The 24820-nt window shown below is 39.7% G+C and overlaps 3 protein-coding genes across 7 annotated transcripts in view; 1 reads left to right on the forward strand and 2 right to left on the reverse strand.

The window, feature by feature from the left end:
* Nucleotides 1-2347, reverse strand: part of ddx31 (DEAD (Asp-Glu-Ala-Asp) box polypeptide 31) — a 106867-nt gene extending 104520 nt beyond the window's left edge. The window contains exon 1 of one of the 2 annotated variants that reach the window (XM_069887180.1): nucleotides 1827-2347. In XM_069887180.1, coding sequence (XP_069743281.1) covers nucleotides 1827-1925 — 99 coding nt within the window. In that variant the 5' untranslated portion in view covers nucleotides 1926-2347. The remainder of the gene's footprint in view (nucleotides 1-1826) is intronic. The other variant, XM_069887189.1, reaches the window with a different exon arrangement.
* On the forward strand, nucleotides 1357-12649 carry gtf3c4 (general transcription factor IIIC, polypeptide 4). Of its 2 annotated transcripts, none has more exons than XM_069887155.1 (5): nucleotides 1357-2457; nucleotides 3584-5395; nucleotides 9393-9523; nucleotides 9996-10084; nucleotides 11498-12649. In XM_069887155.1, exons 1-5 carry the CDS (start codon nucleotides 2191-2193, stop codon nucleotides 11560-11562), a joined length of 2364 nt encoding a protein of 787 aa, XP_069743256.1. In that variant the 5' UTR covers nucleotides 1357-2190; the 3' UTR covers nucleotides 11563-12649. The 2 variants fall into 2 exon arrangements, with proteins under 2 accessions (XP_069743256.1, XP_069743267.1); XM_069887166.1 differs by lacking the exon at nucleotides 1357-2457 and adding an exon at nucleotides 2471-2718.
* Nucleotides 12650-23776: 11127 nt separating this feature from the next.
* The window catches only part of ak8 (adenylate kinase 8), a 210669-nt gene continuing 209625 nt past the window's right edge, over nucleotides 23777-24820 (reverse strand). For all 3 annotated transcript variants that reach the window (XM_069887225.1, XM_069887219.1, XM_069887209.1), the window contains one exon: nucleotides 23777-24184. In XM_069887225.1, coding sequence (XP_069743326.1) covers nucleotides 23938-24184 — 247 coding nt within the window. In that variant the 3' untranslated portion in view covers nucleotides 23777-23937. The remainder of the gene's footprint in view (nucleotides 24185-24820) is intronic.

Here is a 24820-nt window from a genome sequence, read left to right on the forward strand (position 1 = left end):
AGAAGATATGGCCAAGGTTAAAACACAATGCTAGAGAAACTCTGCAGATTAAACAGTGTATTTTAGAATATCAAAGATACAGATACATAACCAAAGTTTCAGGCTTGAGCCCTTCATCAAGGTATGGAAAACAATGTCAGCAGGCAACCAAACAAAATGGTAGAGAAGGGAGGGGTAGGAGGAGGAGCACAGTTCCAAAAGCTGACATTTGTCCATACCTTGATGAAGGTCTCAAGCCCTAAACATTGGTTATGTATCTTTATCTTTGCTCCATAAGGTACACTGTTTGACCTGCTGAGTTTCTCTAGCGATGTGTTTTTACTTCAACCACGGTGACTGCAGACTTTTGGGTTTTATGATATGACTAAGGTGATGGGAATCCTTACAATGTTGGCTGCCTTCTTAAAGCAGCACCTCACATATACAGTATGTATTTAACTGACCAAATTTGTGACATTAATAACTTTGCTTGAATTCACTGGTCATCCAATTCACCCAAGTAATCCTGCAATGCCCTATCTCAGGTATCAGGTTTATTGTCATGATCATGTGTCATGAAACTTGTTGTTTTGCAGCAGTATTATTGCACAGAACAAGGTCCAAAATTACTATAAAATACAATTCTGTAAATACAAGATTTTTTTTCTAAAATAGATAATGCAAAAAATGAAAAAGTGAGTTAGCGTCCATAGGATCATTGTCTGTTCAGAAATGTGATGGCAGAAGCTGTTTTGGTAATGCAGAGTGTGCCTCTTTCTGATGGTAGCAGCAAGAAAAGGGCCTGGGTGGCGAGGGCCCTTGATGACAGAAGCTACTTTCTTGAGGCACCACTTCTTAAGGATGTCCTTAATAGAATGAAGACTAATGCTGAACTTACAACCCTCTGTCGCCTGTTCCTGCCCTGTGCATTGGCACCTCCAAATCAGTGTGGCAACCAGTCAGAATGCTCTCCACAATACACCTGTCGAAATGTGCAAGTCTTCAGTGATGTACCAAATCTCCTCAAACTCCTAACAAAATATAGCTGCTGGTGTGCCTTCTTCATGATTGCATCGACATGATGAAACATATTCTGGAATTTGCCTCTTTTTAAAAAAAAATCTTCTGATATCTAATCATTTTCCTGCTCACCATTTCCTCTGATCCCTGGTGGTGTTCAACCTACAGTTCTTTTAGTTTCTGATTTCACAAGTTCTCATGAGATCTCCTCTGTAATTTGTACACTCAGCAACGTATCTGTGATCTTAGCACTGGCACACCATCTCCTTCCTTTTCCTGTGCATTACCAAGACCATAACAATATTATTTCTCCTCAGAAACAGTTCCATTTGTTCTGCTCCTGCCTTTCAAACTCGCCGACAGTCTATTACCTACCATCATCGCCACTCGAGTTGGAGAACCTCATCCTCTATCTTCCTCACATCAAGCATCCAAGTTCAACAGTCAGCAACAATGTATTGGAGGTGGTCAGCAGGCCAAACAGCATGAGTGGAGGGAAAAGATTTCAGGTCAGAACCTTTCATCAGCACAGCCCGACCTGCGGAGTTTCCCCATTGCTCTGATCTGCAATGGGTTCTGCATCACTGATGGTCTGCCTTTACGTCCTGTGAATACGGGGACTGTTTGGAGACAAGAGCTCGAAGGCAATTAACTTTTTACTGAAGCACGAGTCCCTGGGACCACAAGGCGTGGCGGACCCGTTCCTCAAGGGAACCACACTTAGCTGCAGAGAAGGCCGCAAGTTACTCATATTCTAGCAATAAACCTTATGCCTAGTGAACAAAGCGATCGAGTAAATGCAGGAACCAAGTCGCCAGTTATCTTACCCGACGCTGTGGACTCGTGAAAACCTCAGGCTGATCATTCTTTGGCCTCCCTTTGATGAAGCCGGCCGTGATATTTATCATCAAGCCTTCAGCAGCCATGGCTCAGGACAAATTAAACCCCTTCTCGCCGCAAACAAATCACTCGGGAAGAAGTAAACAGGCCCGAACAACGAGGAGCAGTCCTGCAGTCTTCCACACACGCTATTTTAGCGATATTTTGAGCCGAGTGCTTCCCATTGTCAGGAACCCGTGGCTGGCTGATGTCAGGCGATCTGAGTGGACGCTCCGGTGAACCAGGTCGGGGTCTTCTCGGTGTTGCGGGCACGAGGTTTGAGCGTCACTGGCAGGAGCCGAGCTGTTGAAGATGGCGACGGCGTCTGCAGCCTCCGGGAGGAGAAAGAATGGCGGCAGCTTGGCTTTACTGACAAGCAAGCGGGAGCCGAGCATCAAACTGCAGTACCCGGTGAGCGGCCCCGAGCCGCTCGCTTGGTCCGAGGACAATCGGCTCTCCATCACCACCGGGAAAAACATCTACGTGCTCGAGCAGATCTGTGACATCCACAGCAACGGGCTGGACATGGTGATCCACAGGACGTCGGTGCCTGCACCCAGCCAGAGTTGCTCACTGAAGGTAACTCCTCGGCCAGGCCGGACATTCCTCCCAGCCTCTCCTGCTTCCTTCCCACCTCTCTCTCATTCCGCCTGAAAAAAAAAACATTTGCGATGCCTTGTATTTTAAAGTACTAAACCGAATTGAAAAGAAATGTACACTTAGGACGTCCCACATTGTTTTTGAAATGAAGGCATCGATGTAAGAAACAGAACAGAGGGCTCGCATATCGTGTTCATTTAAGTTATGGTGGTGTTATATGTACCTACGTGGCTGCAACAAGTAAGAATTTTGATGTATTTGTGTAATTTACGTATGCGTATGACACTCACACACACATTAAAATCCTCCCATATAGTGATTGTGAGCAAGAAATTCTGGTTTTCACCTCGGAGAGCTCCTCGGCTATTCTTTAGAATGGAGTTTTGGCATCTCTTCTGACCACCTTGAAAGTCAGATGTACACTTTGTTTAATGTCAAATTCGAAAGGCAATACATCTGCCAGTGTAGGGTTCTCTTGTTCTTGCACTAAAGTTTCAGTCTCTTTTTTTCAAAACAATATCACAATTTCTATCTCTAAACTGCATTTGCATTTAGTTGGAAATTTGGTATCAACCAACATTTAGATTTAGTTAATACTGTTTAGCTGGTTTAGGGCATGTAAAATAGATTCTGGGAGTTGAAAGTGTTCAGTGCAAGTTTTGACACTTTAGCTTAGGTAGGGAGAGGGGGTTAGTTTTTACTTTGACTATAAATACTTGAAATATCAAAATATCAAAGGGGTTTAATCCTTTATTCTCGAGTTTAAGTTTACTTGTTGCTTTGTACCTGGTACGATGAAAAGGAATTTTCGATCATCAGTCCAACAGATAAACTTGATTGAAACAGCCTTATAAAATGGAGGAGATCAATGTGAACAAGTGAAAAGATGTTCTAATGTTTTGATACATTATGAATTTGGATGCAAATGCATTTCTTAAGCAATGTCAATTTATGCCATCGACCTTCCTCGTTAAGGATAAGTAATTCATTTCTTTAAATATTTCACAGCAGTAATGTGACCAGAAATTATTTAAGATTGAATAAATGTAATTTTAATGACATGCTGACATAAAAATACGAATGTTTATATCTTCTGTGTTTTCAGGTTGGCTCTCAAGCTGGAGTAAGTGAATGCAAGGAGAAGTTCTTGAATAAAAGAGATCCAACACTAAGTCATTCATTAATGATGGACAGGATCTTCAATCCTGAAGGAGGTGCTTTGTCGCCATTACGAGGGTTTAAATTTACCAGTTGGTCTCCCTTGGGCTGTGACCTAAATGGAAGGTGTCTATTGGCATCTTTGACATTAGATAATCGACTGTCCATCCAGGTGAATGTGAATAGGCTGCAGTGGACGCCAGCTTTAGATATTACGGAAGTGTATGGTGAGATGCTCTACGAGAACAAATATGGGCATTTGGATGCTGACTTGGATGGGGAGTTGAAGAATTTCTCGGAATTCCAGAGGAGACATTATATGCAAACCCCTGTCAGAATGGAATGGTCCAGTATTTGCAACACTCAACGTGTCAAAGCCAACAATGAATGCGAAGATGTGGGCACTGTTCTGTTAGCTGTCCTACTTGAAAATGGTGACGTTGTTATATGGCAATTTTTGATCCCATTTCAAGGCAAAGATTCTATCATTGCATGCAGTACAATTGAGTCAGGCATTAATGACCCAAGTGTTCTGTCATGGTGGGAATATGAGCATGGGAGTCGCAAAATGAGTGGCTTGATTGTTGGCAGCTCCAAAGGACCGGTTAAGATTTTGCCAGTCAACTTGAAAGCAGTGAAAGGATACTTCACTCTCAGACAACCAGTGGTTCTTTGGCAAGAGATGGATCAATTACCTGTGCACAATATTAAGTGTATATCTCTATCCCACCCATATCAGAAATGCAGTTGCAGCTTGGTCGTAGCAGCCAGAGGAACATATGTTTTCTGGTGTCTACTATTGATATCCAAAGCAGGACTGAATGTTCACAATTCACATGTAACTGGCCTTCACACACTTCCCATTGTATCTCTAACTGCAAACAAGCAAACTGGGAGTTTCTACACCTGCTCTGTTGATGGAACCATCCAAAAATTGACTCCAGTCTTCACTGATGTAGCAGTGAAGTTTGATCATGTGTTAATCAAATTGCCAGAGTCAATTGGCTCAGTGAGGCTTCATGGGATCTGTCTCAGCCCCAATGATGCTTACTTAGCACTTGTGACAGCAGAAGGCATGAATAATGGCCTCCATCCAGCCAGCCGCACATACCAGGTGCAATTTATTACATTAAAAACTCCAGAGGAAGCAGCATCTAAGGTTTTGGAATCTTCCATCCACAATTTATTCAAACAGGTAGACTTGCTTGATCTTGTGCGCTGGCAAATATTGACAGAGAAATGTATTCCTGCAGAACTTGAAGAAGCTTTAGAACATAAGCTCCAGACAAATCCATCTAGCTACCTATGGCGGTTAAGACTCTTCCTCTTCAAATTTTTATTTCAGACCTTCCAGAAGACTCCTACTGAAACAGTTTGGAGACCAAATCCTCATGAATCAAAGATTCTGCTCTGTGATAACTCTGAAACATTGAATGAGAAAATGCAACAGCCTGAGGCAGATACAAGTGCACAAGAAGGTCAATCCAGTAAAGTGATTGGGAGCCAAGCAGAAGACTTGACAGTGGACACAAAAGTAAGCAAATCTGAAGAACAGATTCGAGAAAAGATTTCAAGGAAATTGAATGACATACAGAATAAAATTGAAGATGTGGAGCTCCACTTGACCCGTGAACACATGAAAAGAGTCCTAGGTGAAGTGTATCTTCACACCTGGATTACTGAGAACACCAGTATCCCAACCAGGGGTATTTGTGACTTTTTGACCTCTGATTCCAGCTACGATGATAGGACAGCAAAGGTAGGGATCACTTTAATAGCTTTGTTTTTTTTTTGTGTACTTAATTCTCTCCACTCCTAGATATCCATTGAGTTATTTTGATAGTACCTCTGTGTTCCTAGTTGCCACTATGTCATGATGACAAACTCTCAGCGGATCAAAATAGCCAATTAAAACTGCTTCTAATAACTGTTTTTAACACATGCAACACATAGATTTTACATTTATTGCTGAAATGATGACTTGAAGTCTCTCGTCTTGTGATATCTATTGTAACAATTAAATCCTCCAAGATTTATTTTTCTGGTGTAGAGTTCTAAAAATATTGTCAGTAAGTTGTGGTAAGAAAAACAATGTTACTTATTTTTGCCTGAACCTATCTGTTGAAGTGCAAAGCTTCCATGACTTGTTTTACTGTATATAAGAGGTACCTCAGAAGCTCAAGCAATAACAATCAGCAGTGGATGGTATTTGTGACTTGGAATCTTTATCATTTAATATGAACATGTTTAGTCACTTGCAATGCCATGATGATAGTAGAAGATGAGTTATCAGAAACATTGCAAGCAATAGGAGAATGTGTAGAAGCTATAGACGTTGTTGGGTATTTGGTGTTTCAATATAATTGTCCAAAGAAAGTATTTGATTCGACTGAGTGGAGCCCATGAGCCATGTCTGCCCTTAAAGATTTGCAAGCTGTCCTGTCTCACCACTTCCCTATCCATACTTGGAGCATGTTTCGATCTAGGTTGCTGTGCACAACACAGGTCACCTACATGGAAGTGGCCAGTTCCGTTCCTAGACTTGCTTGATAGCTGGCAAAACTGTGCTCCCTTACCTACCAACTATCAGAGTGTGAAATAATACAAATGTATCTTGCGTTCACAAATATTGAAATATATTCCAAGTTTAAAATCGACAGAACTAAAAGAAATATACACAAATTAAAATAGAAATAGTAGAAAGCACAAAAATAAGTGAATAAATTTAAATTGACTATTATATACATGTTAGTTCAGAAAAAAAATAAATTGCCTGAAACTTGCCTATCTTCCTCGCAGCCCTTCTTCTCCATTAAAATGAATGGAGTCGTTGAACCCATCCATGCCAGATTAACCTGTTGCACATTCAGCACCCAGATTTCCCAATCCAACTGGAAAACTGCAGGTAGGTGGCGCTCCATTGCTGAAATCCAAACCATCCAATGTCAGAGTGCAATTAGAATCACTTTGGGGAAGATCTGTCAGGAATTTTGCATGTGCCCTCAGAGTGATTTGGATTCTCATTTTAGCCTTTCTTCAAATGTGTTGCACACTTGATTGAACTGAAATGGCAACACAGAGGCTCATTTAAATCAGTGAAGGGATTTGTCTAGAATTACAAATGCCTCAGCAGCTGCAAAATTTTCATGTGATCTTCCAGTGATGTCATGGTGATGGAGAGTTGAATCGAGAATGGAAGAGTCACTCTTTACTGAGCACCCCAGAAACGACATTCAAATGGAGCCATTTGCTCACATTTCACTGGCTTTTAATATGTGTTATGTGTGCACAGGTTTTTATAAAATGGGGCTCTTATCCTGCACCAGAAAATTAAATCTTTATTTAAAACCAGTTTATTTGAGTAAACAAAAACAGCTTCTCTCTTGAGGATTGAAATCATCGATTTTTTTTTCCATCTTCAGAAGCACTTTTCTGGACTTTTCTTCACGGAGCCAGAGCCTACACAATATTCAAGGGCAATTTGACCAGAATACTGTAATTTGATTGCCGCTCTTCCAACTTAGTTAGCAGTGTGTAATGCTGAGTTTCTCCATAGATGCTGTGTCTGACCTCTAAGTCGCAGTTTGCCCAAGATGTCAGATTCTTGTGTCTCAAGTATGTAGTGTATGTTGCCCTTAATTGTTGTTCGCATTTAGCTTTCCAAGGTGTATCATTTTTTTAAAAACTCTATACAAATATGAAAACTTTTGAAGTGCATCCAGGTAGCGAGGTAAGATTTAAACCAACGCAGTCCCTTTGGATTTACCAACATATTCCCAGCTCTATTTTTTTTTTTCTTTCTGCTTTGTGCCTAAAGCTTGGGATATTTCACATAATTCTAAATTTGTAAAGTTTACCTAAGATTTTATTGACTTTACAATAAATCAGATATAACTATAAACAATTAAATCCTGATTAACTAGATTTTTTTCTTGCATTTTATGGTATTAATCAAGCTGAATATGCTTTGTATTCAAGGCCATGAATATAAATAGCTCAAAAATTACTATATTTGCCAAGGTTAAATGTGCCGATTTGCTCGTCACCTTGAAATCTTTAAGCCCCTTATGTATTGGTGTATGTATTCTCCTTCAGTGACCAGTGAAAACTGAGTTATAAATTTTAACTCCACTTGGTTCACTCTCTTCCACTGTCTACTACCTTGTTAACATTGTACAGGTTTGAGTTTTGATTTTTCTGCCCACCAACACAATTTTATTTGTCCTGGGTCATCCCTCAAGATTACCAAAGACTGGCTTCCGCTCTGATTTTAATGTGACTAATGAGGCTGATGTGGGAACCACAAATTGTTCCAAAGATGGGCAGCAAGTGGGTGGTGTGTTTCTGCACGGCATCTGCATCCTCCCCATGTACAGCTATGGTTCTCAACACTGGCGAATGGGAGGGCAGTGTTTCAGATTTATTGAGGCCAACGGCGATAGAAATGCTAAACTTTGTTTGTTTGTATGACTGTGTATGACTGTGATCAGTTAATCCTGGCATTACTATTGTTGATCTAAAATGGGCCAAATCAATGCAAGAGGTGGAAAGATTTCATGGGCAAATTAAATCCAGGATGTATTGAGTATCAGTGATCTTTTTGCTGTGTTTTTTAAGAAAGCATAATCCTGTCAAACTGGCAGATTGAATTAAGAAATCATACATCCTGGCCACAAAAAAGTAATATTTTTAGTCAAACGTATTAAAGATTAAATTTTATGTAGAAATGTATTATATTAGCTCATAAATGGTTCTTTAATTATTTGGCCAGCTTAGTTTTAAAATATATTTATTTACCACATGGTAGAAGCTTATTCTAGCCATTGAAACCCATGCTACCCAATTAATCTATTAACCCCGTACATTTTTTAGAGGGTGGGAGGAAACCAGAGCACCCGGGGAAAATCCACGCAGGTCACAGGGAGAGAATGCAAACTCCTTATAGACAGTGCCAAATTCAAACCCAGGTCACTGGTGCTATAATTGTCCTGCACTAGCCACAATAGCTTAAATAAAAAGAATGGCCTTGTTTCATTTTTGAACATATTAAAGAATCTATGTTAAAGCAAATTATTCTAAAATCTGACCAAGTTTTGCCCTCATCAAATGAGTTTAATCGGCATCTTGTCCCTAAAAGACACTTGTTAAAACTATTGCAATTTGTGCACAGAGCAGCAACACATACAAAGCAGGAAGTCACTATTCATAAAAATAAGCCTGGAATTTTTCTCTCTCAAAGGATATTTCTCACATTCTTTTCTTTCAGATTTTCAGCAACTGCATAATTTTGTATCTCACAGTTCAAGTCTCGTCCTTCTCTGCTCTTGTTGCAGATCAGCTGCAACTAACAATCTTTTCACCCCCTCTCAGCTGATGTCACTACTATTTGTGTTGTTCAGTCTCTCTTGATGTCCACACCATTATAACATAGTCTTTCTTTACACCACACATCTTCCTTCTCTGCAACTTAACTGTAAAAGAAAATTGAACTTGTTCAGATGGAAGGGCAATAACCTATTAACTCAATTTCTCACCCCATGGGTGCTGCCTGACCTCCTGAGTGTTTCAGATATTTTATTTCACAGGGTGTTATATTGTACTTTTACGGGAAAAACTACAGCTGATTATTCTTTCTGCAACTGAAAATTAGTGACATATGAAAAGGTCTAAAAATTTAAATGTTGAATGATGGAGGGATATATTCTTGATCTGCTGATGGCTTGACATTACTCCTTTTTTTTTCCTATTGGGTGTAGGTTTTAATTTCTCATAACTTGAAGAAATTGACCAAACAGACGTTTCCTGAGCACTGTTCTCTCTGTAAAGAAGTTCTACCATTTACAGATCGGCGCAAGGCAGTTTGTCCCAATGGACACCTTTGGCACAGGTAATTACTGCCTGCAGCCAGGCATAGATGTATTGTGTGCATCCTGTAAGGGGTAAAAAATACTGATGGTGATGAATCTTGAAACAAATTATTCTGACTTTTGTCTTATCAAAGGTGTGATCGGAATGTTGAGCTTAAAAAAAAAAAATCACTGGTTAAAAAACACTAAAATTTGCATGTGTTTTTATACTGTTAAAATTCATGCTGAAAAAATATACACCAATCTTGCAGCTTTGTGTTAAAGTTAACAACTTAATTTTATAACATTTGAAAACACCTTAAATTTCATTTTGCATTTTTCTTCTCTAAAACTATTTTGGAATTAGATTTTGGCATCCAAACTTTATTTTCTCTTGAAAATATTGGCAGTGAGTGATTTAAATTGTAAAAGTAGGTGGAATAGAATTGAAGCGATGTAGCTGAAATAATGCAAATGTTGCACTGGTATTGTCCTACCTATTTCTCTTTGCAGATGTGTTTTGACATACCATGCTTGCCAGAGTCTGACCTATCGCAGGTGTCTGCTACAAGACAGCATTGCTCGACAACAGTTGCCTTCGGGTGAGCAATGCTTTCTGAAGTCTTCAAATCAACTGATTCTAATGCTTTTGTTTTCTGAAATTTCTGAAATGTAAAGGGATGAGCTTGAATATTGTGTGGCTATGTATCAGTCTTCAATTGAGTACATTCTAAATGTGCAGTGTCAATAACCTGCTGTATACAAATACATTGGTGCATCACATTGGTGAAGTTGCCAACATTGGACCTTATTCATCAGCAAATTATTGCTCAGACATCTTTCTTTAAGAAACTTGATGTGGCAATTGATATTTGGATCACTTCAATTTATTCAGTTAATTGTTTTAAAGAATATAATTGCTCATTCAAATAGGTTATTCCAAAGAAAACTTGTTTCTGTCACAAGGAAATGAAGTTGCCAATAGAATTATTGTGCAGCCTCGCAATGCGGTTCACGACGATGTAAGATTGAACACTTTTAACATATTCTAACATATCTTTCATGAAACAATTAATAAATGCAATGCATTAATGAAAACTTGACTGCTGATTGACCAGCAGGGCCTACAAATAATAACAAAATGAATAACAATAAATTTATAAATCTGATTTCAGATGAAGAATTTTGGTCTTTGGGCTGTTTGCAAGTTAGTGTTGGTGAATGTCTGTCATCCACTGGCATAAGAAGATTGGGTGTCCACTTTAGTATCTTGTACGCAACTGCAGCACTCATTCAATGTTGATCTATGGGTTAGGTTGTGTGTTCCAATTTGCTGGGGCTTTGTACACCCAGTCCTTGTGTCCACTTATGGCCTGGAATTTTGTTGCATTTCAGCTAGGAGATGAGATGTATTTATTTGTGCCTTTTTTTTCTCCAAAAGGTAAACTTAAATGCAGCAATATAAAAGCCACTCGGTGTTTAACTCATTGGTGCAATTCTACATTTCTCCATACAATTTTTTTTTAGGCAAATGGCAGATTGTTAGTGCAATTGTTGGTGTGTATATGAAGCAGTGATGTGGGTATGTGATATTTAGTTTTTAATCATTGTTCTTGAGACCCAGACTGTTAAAGTGAAAGCATTTTATGTAACAACCTACCTTATCAGTTCCATACATGCTGTGGCATTTTATAAAGTATGCCTCATCTTCCCAAAAAAATTATATAATTTGAAAAATACACAGAACCCCACAATTTTTGAAAATTGCCAATCATGTAGCAGTGTTTTAGTTTGATTATGGGCTCCATGTGCAGACATGTGGACCAAAGGGTTTGTTCCTGTGCTTTATTATTTGATTCTGCTGTCATGAAGGCAGCAACATGTTATAATTTGGATTCAAAAACCACAGTCTTGTGAAACCATTATCTAAAGTGAAAGATTTTTTAAAAATTTCATTCCGTTTGTCATTCATGTGAACATTAATTGATCTATTGAAAATATTTTTTTTTCTCTAGATCCTGACTGGATAAAGCGCCTGCTTCAGAGTCCATGTACATACTGTGACTCTCCTCTTTTCTGACAAGATTTCACATTGGACAAAGGAAGATCAGAGCGCTTATTCATGTCTTAAATGCAGCATTGAGAAGACCTTAAATTCAGCATTGAGAAGGAAATGCTTAGAATATTACCCCTGCTCTCAGGGGAGTATTGGATTATTCAATCATAGAACTGTCTTCTGTCAAAAGGCAGTCAGAGATGAGCATTGTGTTCTTTGGGGTATTTAAAAGAAAGGATGGATAGTTCTTGGTATATTCCACTGACATGTTCATGAATTTCAGGGGCCCTCATGAAGCACATAAGCTTTCTTGTGCATTCTGCAGGAGTAGAAAATGAAAGCAAATTATTGCTACAGTTTGGAGAAAAAATGTAATAGATTGAGACAATTTCAAGCATGGTTCAGTATATGAATAACAAGACAACTATCTGAATTAAAATTAAATGGATGAAGCTCTAGTCTGCCTGGATCAAGTTTTCACTTAATGAATTAAAATAACTGAATTAAAACTTTCTGAAAAACACCTGTCTACTTTGGCATCTGCAAGTCTTGTTACACCAACATCTAAAACTATGTTTGGGAACAATGCAAAAAAGGAAGCTTTTTATACAATTTTGCCGTCAGGTTTTGAGTAAAATGTGATGCCTGTTGGAAATTGTGCTGGATCCAAGATTGCAAGTTCCAGTTCAAGTTTCTCTTGACGTTTGATGAATGACACAAATATCATGCCTTGGATCTGTATACGGGATGGGTGGATTGGGATGGTGTTTCGAGGGGATTGTGCTGGACTTTGACAAGTGAGCCTGTGTTTGAAAGTTAGGGTGTGAGAAATGAAACACCATTAACACACTATTTGCCTTCAAAGGATCTATACCTGACATTGAGGCCAATTGGTCACTAGCTTGGAAGGGTCCGCTGGACTTTTTCTTCGTCTGTCTTCAATGTTTTGTATTTTAAAGTTTTTTTTTTGTTCCATGACTGCAGCCATTGCGTACATTTGTGAACGCAATTTAAAACTTCATAAACTACTTTTTGTACAATAAAAAATTGTTTTCTCAATAAATCTGTTACTGTTTGGATAAAATGTATCATCTTGTAAAATATAAATGAAAGATTCTTGGATATCCTGTATTTTTATTTCTTAAAACCATGGTTGAAGCACTTAAATGTGCAATAATGGCATTGCTGCCTCCCATTTTGAAAGGATACTTGCACAGCTTTTCATTTTGTGAGATAGATATTACATCTGTCAAAACAATATTGTTTCTCTTCAATTTGATTTATATTAAAATGCACATGGCATGATTAGAAAGTTTGCACTTGTTACTGAAGGGTCTGGTATTATAGATAGTTAGGATGGTTGCCAAAGATTGCTACAGGATCTTGATTAGGACGGCAGAGGAATAGTTCATGGATTTAATACAGAGAAATGTGAGGTCTTGAATTTTGGAAGATCGAACATGGGTATGACCTGGCCCATTGGTGCTCTGTGATTAGTAAGGGATTGCTTAAAGTGGTATGTGAGTGGAAAGAAAAAGGTTGAGGACCACTAATTTAGAGTATTGAATAAAGAAGTTGGGAAGTCATGTTGCAGTTATACAAGAAGTTGGAGAGGCTCTATTTTTAATATTATGTTTAATTTTGGTCACTGTGCAGCAGAAAACTTGACAAGCTGGAGAGGGTACAGAGAAGATTTGCAAGAATGCTGCCAGGACTCTGGGGGGCCTGAGCTATAGGGAGAGGTTGAGCAGGCTCAGGTTTTATTCCTTGGAGTGCAGGAGAATATGGGGCAACCTCAAACAAAATCATGAGTGGAATAGATCGGGTGAATGCAGAGAACCTTTTGCCCAAAGTGGGGAAATTGGTAACCTGAGTATAGGAGAGATTTACCAGGAATATGAGGTGTTATGAGCCCAGAGGACCTCAAAACCCAGCAGCAATAGAAATGCACCAAGACAAATGGTTACTTAATAAAGGCTGCTTTTAATTATCTTTAAACATGAAAACCGGATCACACTTTAACTTATTACTAATAACTTATTTAACCTAACAACCCCCCTTCTAATTCTAAGCACATGTGTGTGTGTAAGTTCAGAAAAGTTCTTTGATTCACAGTCCAATCTCACTCCTCACAAGTTCACTGTTATCAGGCAATCCTTATACTGTGCACAGAATGTAACATTTATGAATCTTCATAAGATCAAGACAACTAAAATCAGAAGATTTGTGAGACGGAGTCCAATTCATCTGACTGCAACATGTTCATCTGAGTCAATGTGTATTTGTTAATTTAATATATAATTGTTCCCTCTATTCCCTGCCTGTTTATCTGTCTAAATGCTTCTTAAAATGTTGCCATCATAATTGCTTCTCCCACTTCCCTGTCACTAAGTTCCAGACACCTACTATATATATTTTTTAAAACTCTCATGTACATACATCTCTTTTCTCATCTTAAACTTTTGTCATCTAGTATGTGGTACTGGCACCCTGGGGAAAAGACTCTACCCTATCTGTGACTCTCATAAATTTACATACTTTCAGGTCATGAGGCTAGGAGTGATTTTAGCCAATTATCACCTTTAATCAGGATGGATATCAATGTGGTTTCTCATAGCCGCTGCACAAAGATGAAAATGAAGATGTTTCCCATAATTCATAGTACATAAATATGGAGGTCCTTGAAAATCCAGCCTGTAGCATATGCTACTTCGCTACTATGTTAATCCGGCCCTGGCCACCAACCCCACCCCTCCATCCCCTACACGCACCCATCCACTCTTTTGTTCGGATGCCTGCTGGCATTCTCTCACCTTGATGAAGGACACAGGCCTGAAACATGGGGTCCATAGCTATATTTAAGAGAGAGTTAGATTTAGTACGTGACTAGGGGGATCAGGGGGTATGGAGAGAGAGCTGGAACAGGGTACTGAGTGGATGATCAGCCATGATCAAAATGAATGGTGGTGTAGGCTTGAAGGGCCAAATGGCCTACTCCTACACCTATTTTCTATGTTTCTATGACATAGAAACCGTTAAAATTCTCGAGCAAGGGTGGCCAACCCTGCTTAATGATAAGTTTATTGTACTTAAAACATTTAAGTTTAAGATGTTTGAGAGCTGCAAACAGGTGATTGCAAGCAACACCAACTAAAGCTATCATTTGTGAGCACTGGCTCAGACAATTCCTGTCTCAGCCAACATGTTTCTGTGAGTCCAACATTATATATGTTAAAGAGATGCATGTGGTTTGCGAGCCGTGGTTTGGCCATCCCTGCTAGAGAAAACAATTCAGGTTTGTCCAGCCTCCCCTTATTGTTCATGTATTCCAATTCAAGCAACATCTTCCACACCCACTCAAAATCCTCTAATTTTGGTGTGACCAGAATACAATGCTTCCAATGTGGTCAAACCGGTTTTTTTTTACACTTCAGTTCATCTTTCATCAATTTTAGTTCAGTTTCCAGGAAATTAGCAATATACTCGATAAATAAATGGTGATTTCTCAACATTCCTTGAGCACTAGGTTTCTGGATCCATCAAAACAGAAGCAAGAGCTGCATAACAAAGAGCAGGCATAGTGTGAAAAAATAGCATTGGCCACGCTCCATTCCCCTTTAAAGTGGAAAGAAAAGAGCAATAAGAGAACAGAATGTTGAAAGGGAAAGTTCTTATCAATCCGAGAATTTGGAAGGGGAGAAATTGCCAGACCTGGACTAACATGACGACGGGAAGCTTTATGCAAATGTTCTCTTCATAAATACAATTTATTTTATTCTGTTTCCACTGTAAGCTGCCTCCTTCAATGGTGGATTTGTTCAGGATACAGCCATGGACCCTATTGAGAGAAAAAGAGAAATCCAAATCCAAATTAAAAGAGTTGGGTTCATTTAATATGCTGGAGAAGATTCTCTTGAAGGTATGGAGTAAAGGTGGAGCCAATGAGGAATTCAATGATACGTCATTCCACTGCATGTGACTGAATCAGGGGTAATGAAGAAGGTGTCAGCTCCAACATTATCAAAGTATAGGTAACACACACTTGGAAATGGATAATATGGCTGCAGAGGATTTAACATCCAATGAAATTCAAATTATCTTTGTCAGGTACACAAATTAGTTTAGTCTGCTTGTGAGAGCTAAGGACTAATGCAGAGAAGGTTAAAGGTCAGAAATGAAAGCAACTTGAAATATGAAAAAGAGGCATTTTAAAATCATTGCCCAGAAAGTTACATTGCTAGTTTTAATTTAGCACGTGTTCAAATGTGCTCTTTCTCAAAAATGTGGTACATCATTTATGAGCCAAATTAATGAGAAAATGTGAAACTTCAACAAAAATGGACATGAACAGATAAGTTTTCCTGTAATTCCTATAGAGACCACACATTTCAATAGCAGCAGTAATAACATTGGCACTGCAATTGTTCCTTCAAAACTCCTGTTGACATTAGTAATGTGACTGCCTTAGAGATCTTCCCTGTAAATGTAATTATTCTGAACTAGCTGCCCGCTGCGTGGGAATTTCTGCTGTTAAATTTTAACAATGCTCCTTTAAATTGGTAAAGAAAAAGTAGTCAGTTGTTTCTCAAAAATATGCCCTGCAGTAGTGTCTCCTAACAAGCTTTCTATGCACTGCAAGTCTGTATGCAATGCATTACCCAGAGAGAATGTGTATGGAGGAATAGTACATAGAACAGAAATGCAAGTTGTGGATTGTTTTCGCAAGAAACCCAGGGAGAGATCTCGCTTCGTTCCCACAGTCAGGCTGGTCGGTAAAGACGAAGGGCATTAGACTCTTGAGGACCTTCTGAAATGTCGCTTGTTTTTTTAACGTTTGATTTGGGGTTTAATTTTTAAATATGCATTTGGAATAGAAAGCGGCATTTGTGATAGTCTAAAATATCCATTAATTACCCTTCTGTGTAGACGAAAGCATCAGTGAAATTAAGCATTACCATGGATTGTCTACATTTAATACCCAGCCCAGTAATTAGGCTGACTTCGTACACAGTTATAACGAAGAGCAATCTCTGCTGTACTCCATTTCCAAGGGATCGTTAAACAAGGGTATTATCTTGTTCTGCTGCTACGCAGCTCAATGCGTGTCCTTGCTCCCAGTGGGCCCCAAGGAAGGTCACTGACTGACCTGGTCTGCTTGTACAACATGGAAAGGAGCAGTCGAAGAGAACCAGTCTGTTGTTTGCATTCATATGCGTTCTCGCCAAGGTGAAGAAAAATGGGGAGTAGAAAAACAGCTTGACTACAGATGTGCTGTCATTAAGATTGCTTAATTGGTGTAATGTATTTTATCATCAATGGCGTTAGTGAAGGCAGCCGTGCCACTGATAAAAGCAGCATACGTTAAAAAAAACAAATACGTGACATTTATTTGCAGCTTATTTGAAACCCTCTATCCTTATGTCATATTGTTGAGCCATTTTCCAGGTTCAAGTCGCAAGAGAGCCAGAAGTTTGAATTCCACTCTCTATAACCAAGAGTCACCTTGGATGAAACAACTGGGCATCCGAGATATGCATGACTGGCCGGAGGACTAATGGGGTGAACGTGGAATGGACGGGTAAACAAATGCCTGGTTCTAGCCTGAAAAGAACCACCTTGATCCCCTCATCTACATATCTACTTATCTCCCACCTGAAGCGGTGATTTCAGCCTTTGCCGGATTCAGAGTAAAATCTGGGCTAGAAATACCGCTGTCAAATGACCATCATGTGGAACAGATAAACGTCCCAATGTTGCATTCACTCCACGCACTCGGCCTTCTTCAAAGCATTTTCCTATTATTATGGTTGTTTTCCACAGCTGTGTTAATGCCAGAATTCGTATTGCATGATGCGGGTGGAACAAAGCAAAGAAACAGAGTGAAAAACACAAAATGCTGGAGAAGCTCAGTAGGTCAATCAGTGTCCTTTATGTAGCAAAGGTAGAGATACAGAAGCCATGTTTTGGGCCTGCGTCCTTCATCAAGGTATGAGAGAATGCTGACAGGCATCCGAACAAAAGAGTGGGTGGGTGTGTGTGGGGGAGAGGAGGGGTTGGTGGCTAGGGCCGGATTAACAGTAGCGAAGTAGCATATGCTACAAGTTGGATTTTCAAGGGCCCCCACGTTTAAGTACTATGAATTATGGGAAACATTTTCGTTTTCATCTTTGTGCAGCGGCTATGAGACCACACTGATACCCATCTTGATTAAAGGTGATAATTGGCTAAAATCACTCCTAGCCTCAGCCATCTGTCATACCCACCCATCATTATCTAACTCCCGTTGCGGCAGCAGGGATATAGTGCCGTCAGATTTCATTGGAGCGCCGCTTCAGGGCTGCCCTGACAGCTCATGGTGTCAGCTCAATGCAGGAACAATGGCCATCTTTGTTACCCATAATCCCCCAAGCAGATGGAATTTCTCTGACAGTGTCAGGGCCAGGGAAACACAAAGGAATTTCAGCTGCATGAAGGATTGTGGGTAACAAAGATGGCTATTGCTCCTGCGTTGACCCGGCCACCAGCCACCGCCACCACCATAAGTAAGTTTTGTTTTAACTTTTGTGTACTGGAGAAACTATAAGTATAGTTTGAAATTCCAGTAGTTAATGTACACCGTCAAAGAACAGAGTCAAGGCACCCATGACTTGATAGAATGAGATCTAAAACTCAAGTTGTTTATTCACATAGCACATGGACCAAATGGTGGTCAAGTCAGATTCCAAGGTGGATTAGTCATAGCTATACAGAGCTTATATTTTACCATATATGGTTCTAGTGGACATTCATTGGGTACTAATTATGCAACAGATCATATACATAAAATAATGAGGTTAATGACTTAGCATTATTGCAGTCACGAGGTACTTATATCAGCATGGATACTGACATAGGATACTACATTAAACTATGTACTTAAGTTTTAACAAGGGAGGGGAGCAATTTCAATGTAAGTATAATTTTAGTGTGTGTAATTTCAAAATGTCTACCTTCTTCCACAAATGTGGAAGTGTAAGTGGTTCTCTACTCCATCAAAGGAGCTAATTCATCTTAGTCATGTGCCTTTTTTTAAAATCTGCACAGCTAGCACAATTTAGGGCCCCTTTAAAATTAATGTTACAAGCCCTGCAATATCTTAATCTGGCACTGGTGGTGGCAAAAGGAGGAGATGATAGGTAGATGAGGGGACAGCAGCAATGAGGGGGAGGAGGGAAAACTGGAACGACAGGAAATGGAAAGGGGAAAGACAAGGTGAGCAAGGTAGCAGAAATCAATGTTAATGCCATTTGGCTGGAGGGTGCCCAGACAGAAGATAAGGTGTTGTTCCTCCGATCTGCGGGTGGTCAGGGTGGGATAGTGCAAAAGGCCATGAATGTCATGTGGGCCTGGGAGTGTGACTCAGAATTTAATGGTTGGCTACTTAGGAGGTCACTGTTGTTGCAGATAGAGAGGAGGTGCTCAGCAAAGCAACCCCCCAATCTATGACCAGTCTCTCCGATGTAGAGAATGCCACAAAAGGAACACTGGATGCAGTAAATAAGTGCTGCGGATATATAAGTGAAGTGTTGCTTCACTTGAAAGGCCTGTTTGGGGCCCGAGACCATGGTGAGGATGGAGATGTGGGCTCAAGTGTTACATCTCCTGTGGCCACAGGGGAAGGTGCTGCGGGTGGCAATAGGTGGGGATGGATGAGTACCTGAGGGAATCATGGATGGAGCAGTCCCTGCGGAAGTCCGAGAGGGGAGGAGATGGAAAAATTTGTCTGGTGTGTCGGAAATTCTGGTAGATGATATGTTGGATGCAAAGGCTGGTGGGGTGGTAGATGAGGATGAGGAGGATTCTTTCTTTGTTGCATCTGGGGGCAGAGGGGGCCAGGGCAGATGAGCAGGAAATGGAGGAGATGTCAATGAGAGCTGAGTTGAAGTGGTGGAGGGGAAGCCACATTTATGGAAGAAGGTAGACATTTTGGAAGATCTGGACTGGAAGACATAATCTTGGGAACAGATGCTACAGAGATGGACAAATTGAGAGAAGGGGATGGAATCCTTGCAGGGGGCAGGGTGTGAGGAAGTGTAGTCAAGGTAGCTGTGGGAGTTAGAGGGTTTGTAGTATATGTTGGTGGAAATCTTATCGCCCATAATGGAAGCAGAGAGATCCAGGAAGGGGAGAGTGTTATCAGATATGGACCAAGTAAATTTGAGATCAGGGTGGAAGTTAGATTAGATGTGAAGTGGATAAAGTTGACAAGCTCATCCTGGGTGTGTGAGGCAACCCTGATGTAGTCATCGATATATTGATATGCCTGTGTGGACTTGCAGCATGGATTGCTCCACAAAGCCTACAAAACAGGCAGGTGTAGCTGGGACCCATGCAGTTACCCATGGCTACTCCTTTAAATTGGAGGATGTGAGATGAGTTAAAGAAGTATTTAGAGTGAGGACAGGTTCTGTCAGACGGAGGAGGGTGGTGGTAGAGGGTGACTAGTCAGGTCTTTGGTCCAGGAAAGAAGCAAAGTGCTTTCAGAACTGTGTGAGGGATACAGGTATAAAGGGATTGGACATCTATTGTGAAGATGAAGCTGTCTGGTTTGGGGTTCTTTGGTCCAGGAAGAAACAAAGTGCTTTTTCTTTGATCCAGGAAGAAGCAAAGTGATTTTCCATTGGCCCAGAAAGAAACAAAGTAATCTCCTGCCTTTGCCACCCCCCTTCCCCCTACCCTTTTGTTCGGATGTCTGCCTGCATTCTCTCATACCTTGATGAAGGGCTCAAACCTGAAACGTGGGTTCTGTATCTTTGCCTTTGCTACATAAAGGACATTGCTTGACCTGCTGAGCTTCTCTAGCATTTTGTATTTTTTTTAACTTCAACCATGATTTTTGAGGTTCACTAAAGAAACATCCAGGTAGTATAACTTGCAATGCCTCTTCCTTTATCACGAATCAGTAATGTGTGGAATTGGTAAACATTTTAGAAATTGGGCATTTTCATGTTGCCCTGATAGTTTAACCTGATGATCAGTTTTCTTTGTATAACAAAGACCAGCAGATAGATCGACACTGAGATTCTCTTAAAATCACAGGTCATTCTTTATGAAAAAAGTGTTTTGCAACTGGGTCTGTATTGGATTTTGATTCACAGCCCTATGGCAAGAGCTCCAGATCTGGAAATAAACATGATACCGGTTTGCGCCATTGTTCTGCTGTTTGTGGATCGGGGAAATATATGGAAACTTAAATGTGAACATATACTAAATGTACATTTTCTATATGTCCTTGGAATGATAGTTACACCTTTAAAAAGCTTGCAGATGTGTATATAAGAAGAAAGATTTAGAGGGGTTTGGCCCAAATGTAGGTAGATGGGATTAACTCAGTGAGACAGTTTTCTTGGTCTGGACAAGATGGGCTGAAAGGGCTGTTTCCATGCTGGATAATTCCATAGCTCTATGATTAATGATTTTATTTTTCCCTGCTGGTCGTGCAGTGTCCAGATATGTTTAGGGTGTTCCCACAACAATTAAGACCCATTTACCTTATTCATTATAGATAAATTATCTAAATTATTGATGGAATATATTTAACATGATTTAACTTTCCCCAAACTTATTCAGCAGGTTAAAAAAAAGGCATAGGACTAAGATGAATTAACTCCTTTGATGGAGCTTCATTTCTGACTGGTTTCCCATCAGGTTGTATCCTATCCTCTTGATCACTGGGCATCATGATTTTCATAGGCTTTTTGGAGAGAGCTGTTTAATATTGTCAATATAGCAGCTGAGGTTTTGTTCAGTGAAATAGCCAGCAGTTGAAAAGTTAACAGTAACAGTACGAATGGAGGATATCCTGCAAATGAGGATTGTAAGTCTCTAGACTTTCAGACACGTCCTCCAGAAGGAGGGGTTCAACCTGTTATGCTGGAGATGTTCAACTTTGGTCATCAGTTCTGATCACAATATGCTCCTCCTGTGCATCTGTATCCATGTAATTTAGTGGAAGTGAATATGAACAGAAGGGAAAAACCTTATGTGCATTTAGCATGAATGTCAGAGATTATTTTCTCTTGCTTCTTGTTGGGTCTTTCCCTACATGAACAATGGTCAGGAAGTTCCCAAAAGACACATGTCCTAGAATCATAATGTGAGCTTCATGTCCTCCTGATCAGAGCTAAAGACTTCCCCTTTCTTTGGGAAGGAGGTTGCAAACACTGATCCTTGGACTGCCTGTCCACCTTGCTTAACACCATTGTCTGCTGGAGGTTTATTGCCCCCACTAATGTCCACCAGCAACCAACCAAAGCAGTTTAAGAAACCAAATGCTTGAAATGGCAAGGGTTCCTGTTGAAAAATACCATTTTTTAAATTTCTACAACAGTCTGAGATCACATCTTAAGTTTTGCTTTTTTTATACAAATTGTTATTGAATTTGTAGAAGCCTGCAATTTCTGGCATTCCCCCATGCATTGGAAATTACAAACCTTGCATGGAACTGGGCAGATCCCATGCATTGTTCCACGGCAAGAGTGCAAGATTGTTCAGTTTCATATCTTACAGTTCAAAGTATTCCCAATTATTGTCAAGAATTTTTTACAATCTATGAGTGAGTTCATCCATCTATGATAAAATGCCTTGAGACATTGGTCATGGTCACAATTAACACGTACCTAAGCAAAGGACTGGATCCATTGCAATTCACCTATCGTCATAATTACTCCACAGCAGACACAATATCACTGATTCTTCACTCAAAAAAGTAACTCATACATACATATGACTCTTCATTGACTACAACTCAGTCTTCAAAACCATTATTCCCTCAGTGCTGGTTAACAAACTCCAAACCCTCTGCACCCAAGTCTGCAATTAGATCGTTGGGTTCCTCATCGGAAGACCAGAGTCAATATGAATTGGAAACAACGTCTCCTCCTCACTGACCATAAACACAGTGCACCCCAAGGATGTCCACTGCTCTACTCATATACCCATAACTGTGTGGCAGGCACAATTCCATTGTTATCTACAAATTTGATGATGGCCTCACAGCTGTTGGCAGAATCATAAATGGCAATAAGGAAGTGTACAGGAGGGAGATAGATCAGCTCGTTGAGTGGTATCATATCAAAAACCTTGCACTCAATATTAGCAAACCAAGGAGATAATTGTGGACTTCTGGAGGAAGTCAGTAGAACATGAACCAGTCCTCATCGAGGGTTCAGAAGTGGAGAGGGTCAAGAACTTCAAATTTTTGGGTTTTAACATCTCCAAGGATCCATTCTGGAGCCTCCATGTCGATGCAATCATGAAGAAGGCTCACCAGTGACCATACTTTGTGAGGTTTGTCTGAGGAAATTCAGTATGTCACTGAAGTCTCTCAAAACTTCTACAGGTGTACCATGGAGAGCATTCTGGCTGATTGTATGGAGGTGCCAATGCTCAGGACAAGAAAAAACTCCAGAGGGTTGTTAACTCAGCTTGCGACATCATGGGCACCAGACCACTCTATTGAGGACATCTATGAGAGGCAGTGTCTTAAGAAAGCAGCATCTATCCTAAAGATCCTCCCACCAACCAGGCCATGTCCTCTTTACTCTGAGATAGAGACAACAAAAGTAATATCCATGGGAACTATATTATCCAGTGATTGTTTCAGCTTAGGTCTCAAATTTCCCCCACTGCCACCCACCCCCCCTCCCCCCACCCCACACACAAAAAAAATTCCAGGATAAGTTGAGCTTTGGTTGGGCTTGCTATTAATATGTACCAGTAATTTTAATCCAAGATAACATAGAATTGACTGGTTAGGTATCTGGATGTGATTTTATACAAGAAAATCATCTGAATGCAGAATATAACAATTCTGGATAATATTGTTATTGTATAAAGAAACATAAAGTATGATTCCGAATATTAAAAAAATACACTATGTTAATAATAAAGATAAAAATCTGTTGGCCCTATACCTTGGGAGTTGTTTGCATTTTGAAGGAATATTTTTTCAGTGATTCATCCTGTTTGGTACAATACTCTGCCTTGCCTTATCTACCTGTAGTAAATGACAAGGTCACATATAATTTTTGTCCTTGGCTAAGTTCTCCTTGATACAGAAAAGCTGCAATATTTAGGTGAAGATTTTTTTAAAAAATTCAAGTATTTAAAAGACACAATCACCCCCAGTATGGTAATTTTCAAAGGATTATGTATAATCACTTATAAACAAAATAATGTATTTATCTTACAATAAAGATAATAAAGTATCTTACACTTTATTGAAGGATGCATTTGATGGAACATTGGAAAACAATGTATATTTTGGGCTGTCCTTTTATTATTAAATAAATGACTTTCAGCTAGATTTGAATACAAAGTATGGTAAAGAAATCACAGCAATTGTCTAGTCCAAAATATTCAAATAAAGACATTTGTTTGCTTTGGCAAAGGTTTAACAATACAACTCTCAATGTATTCAAACACTGTGTGAGGATCCTGGTCTGCATTGACACGGATGACGGGTTTGTAGAATTGCTCCAACTCAGAAACATTGGCATGATACATTTCCAGTGCTTTCTGGACATTTTCCTCAAAATCCTTTGGATTTACTTTGCAGCGTCTGTAAACCTCACTATTTGGTGCTGGCTTGTAGATGGAGTGATACCTAGAAAACAAAACAATATGATTATAGATGAATTATATCACAGAACTTTGTGCTTTTATTTTCATAAACTAAACATTGTTTGGATTTCCAGTGTTTGTGGATGTTAAGATTATGAATATTTTTAAAACTGTGTTCCAATTAGAATTTAATAGTAAAGATAGTATTTAATTCTATATTCACTCTCCATAGAACCACAGAACCATCAAATACCGCAGCACATAAACAGGCCCTTTGGCTGTGCTGAACTACTATTTTGCCTAGTCCCTTTGACCTGCCTAATCCCATTGATCTGCACTCAGACCATTGCCCTCCAATCCCCTCCCATCCATGTACCTACTCAAATTTTTCTTAAATGTTAAAATCGACCCTGCATTCACCACTTCAGCTGGCAGCTCATTCCACACTCTCACCACTCTTTGTGTGAAGTTCCTTCTTTCACCCTTAACCCATGTCCTCAAGTTATTGTCTCACCTCAGCTCAGTGAAAAAAGCCTATCTATACCCCTCATCATTTTGTATATCTCTACCAAATCTCCCCTTATACTCAAATCATATATTTCCATAATCATCTCATCCTTTCTGCGGAAATCAAAAAAAATATCACTTTAGAAATGAAATAATCTTGTATAGTTCCCAA

This window comes from Narcine bancroftii, chromosome 1, assembly GCF_036971445.1.
Source record: "Narcine bancroftii isolate sNarBan1 chromosome 1, sNarBan1.hap1, whole genome shotgun sequence".
Lineage (NCBI taxonomy): Eukaryota > Metazoa > Chordata > Chondrichthyes > Torpediniformes > Narcinidae > Narcine > Narcine bancroftii.

Excerpts from the sequence above, each read along its gene's own strand:
- gtf3c4 (XM_069887155.1), top strand. The coding sequence starts at position 2,191 with ATGGCGACGGCGTCTGCAGCCTCCGGGAGGAGAAAGAATGGCGGCAGC. Across the intron at positions 5,396-9,392 it reads ACGATGATAGGACAGCAAAG|GTTTTAATTTCTCATAACTT; the intron begins GTAGGGATCACT and ends TATTGGGTGTAG. Across the intron at positions 9,524-9,995 it reads AATGGACACCTTTGGCACAG|ATGTGTTTTGACATACCATG; the intron begins GTAATTACTGCC and ends TTCTCTTTGCAG.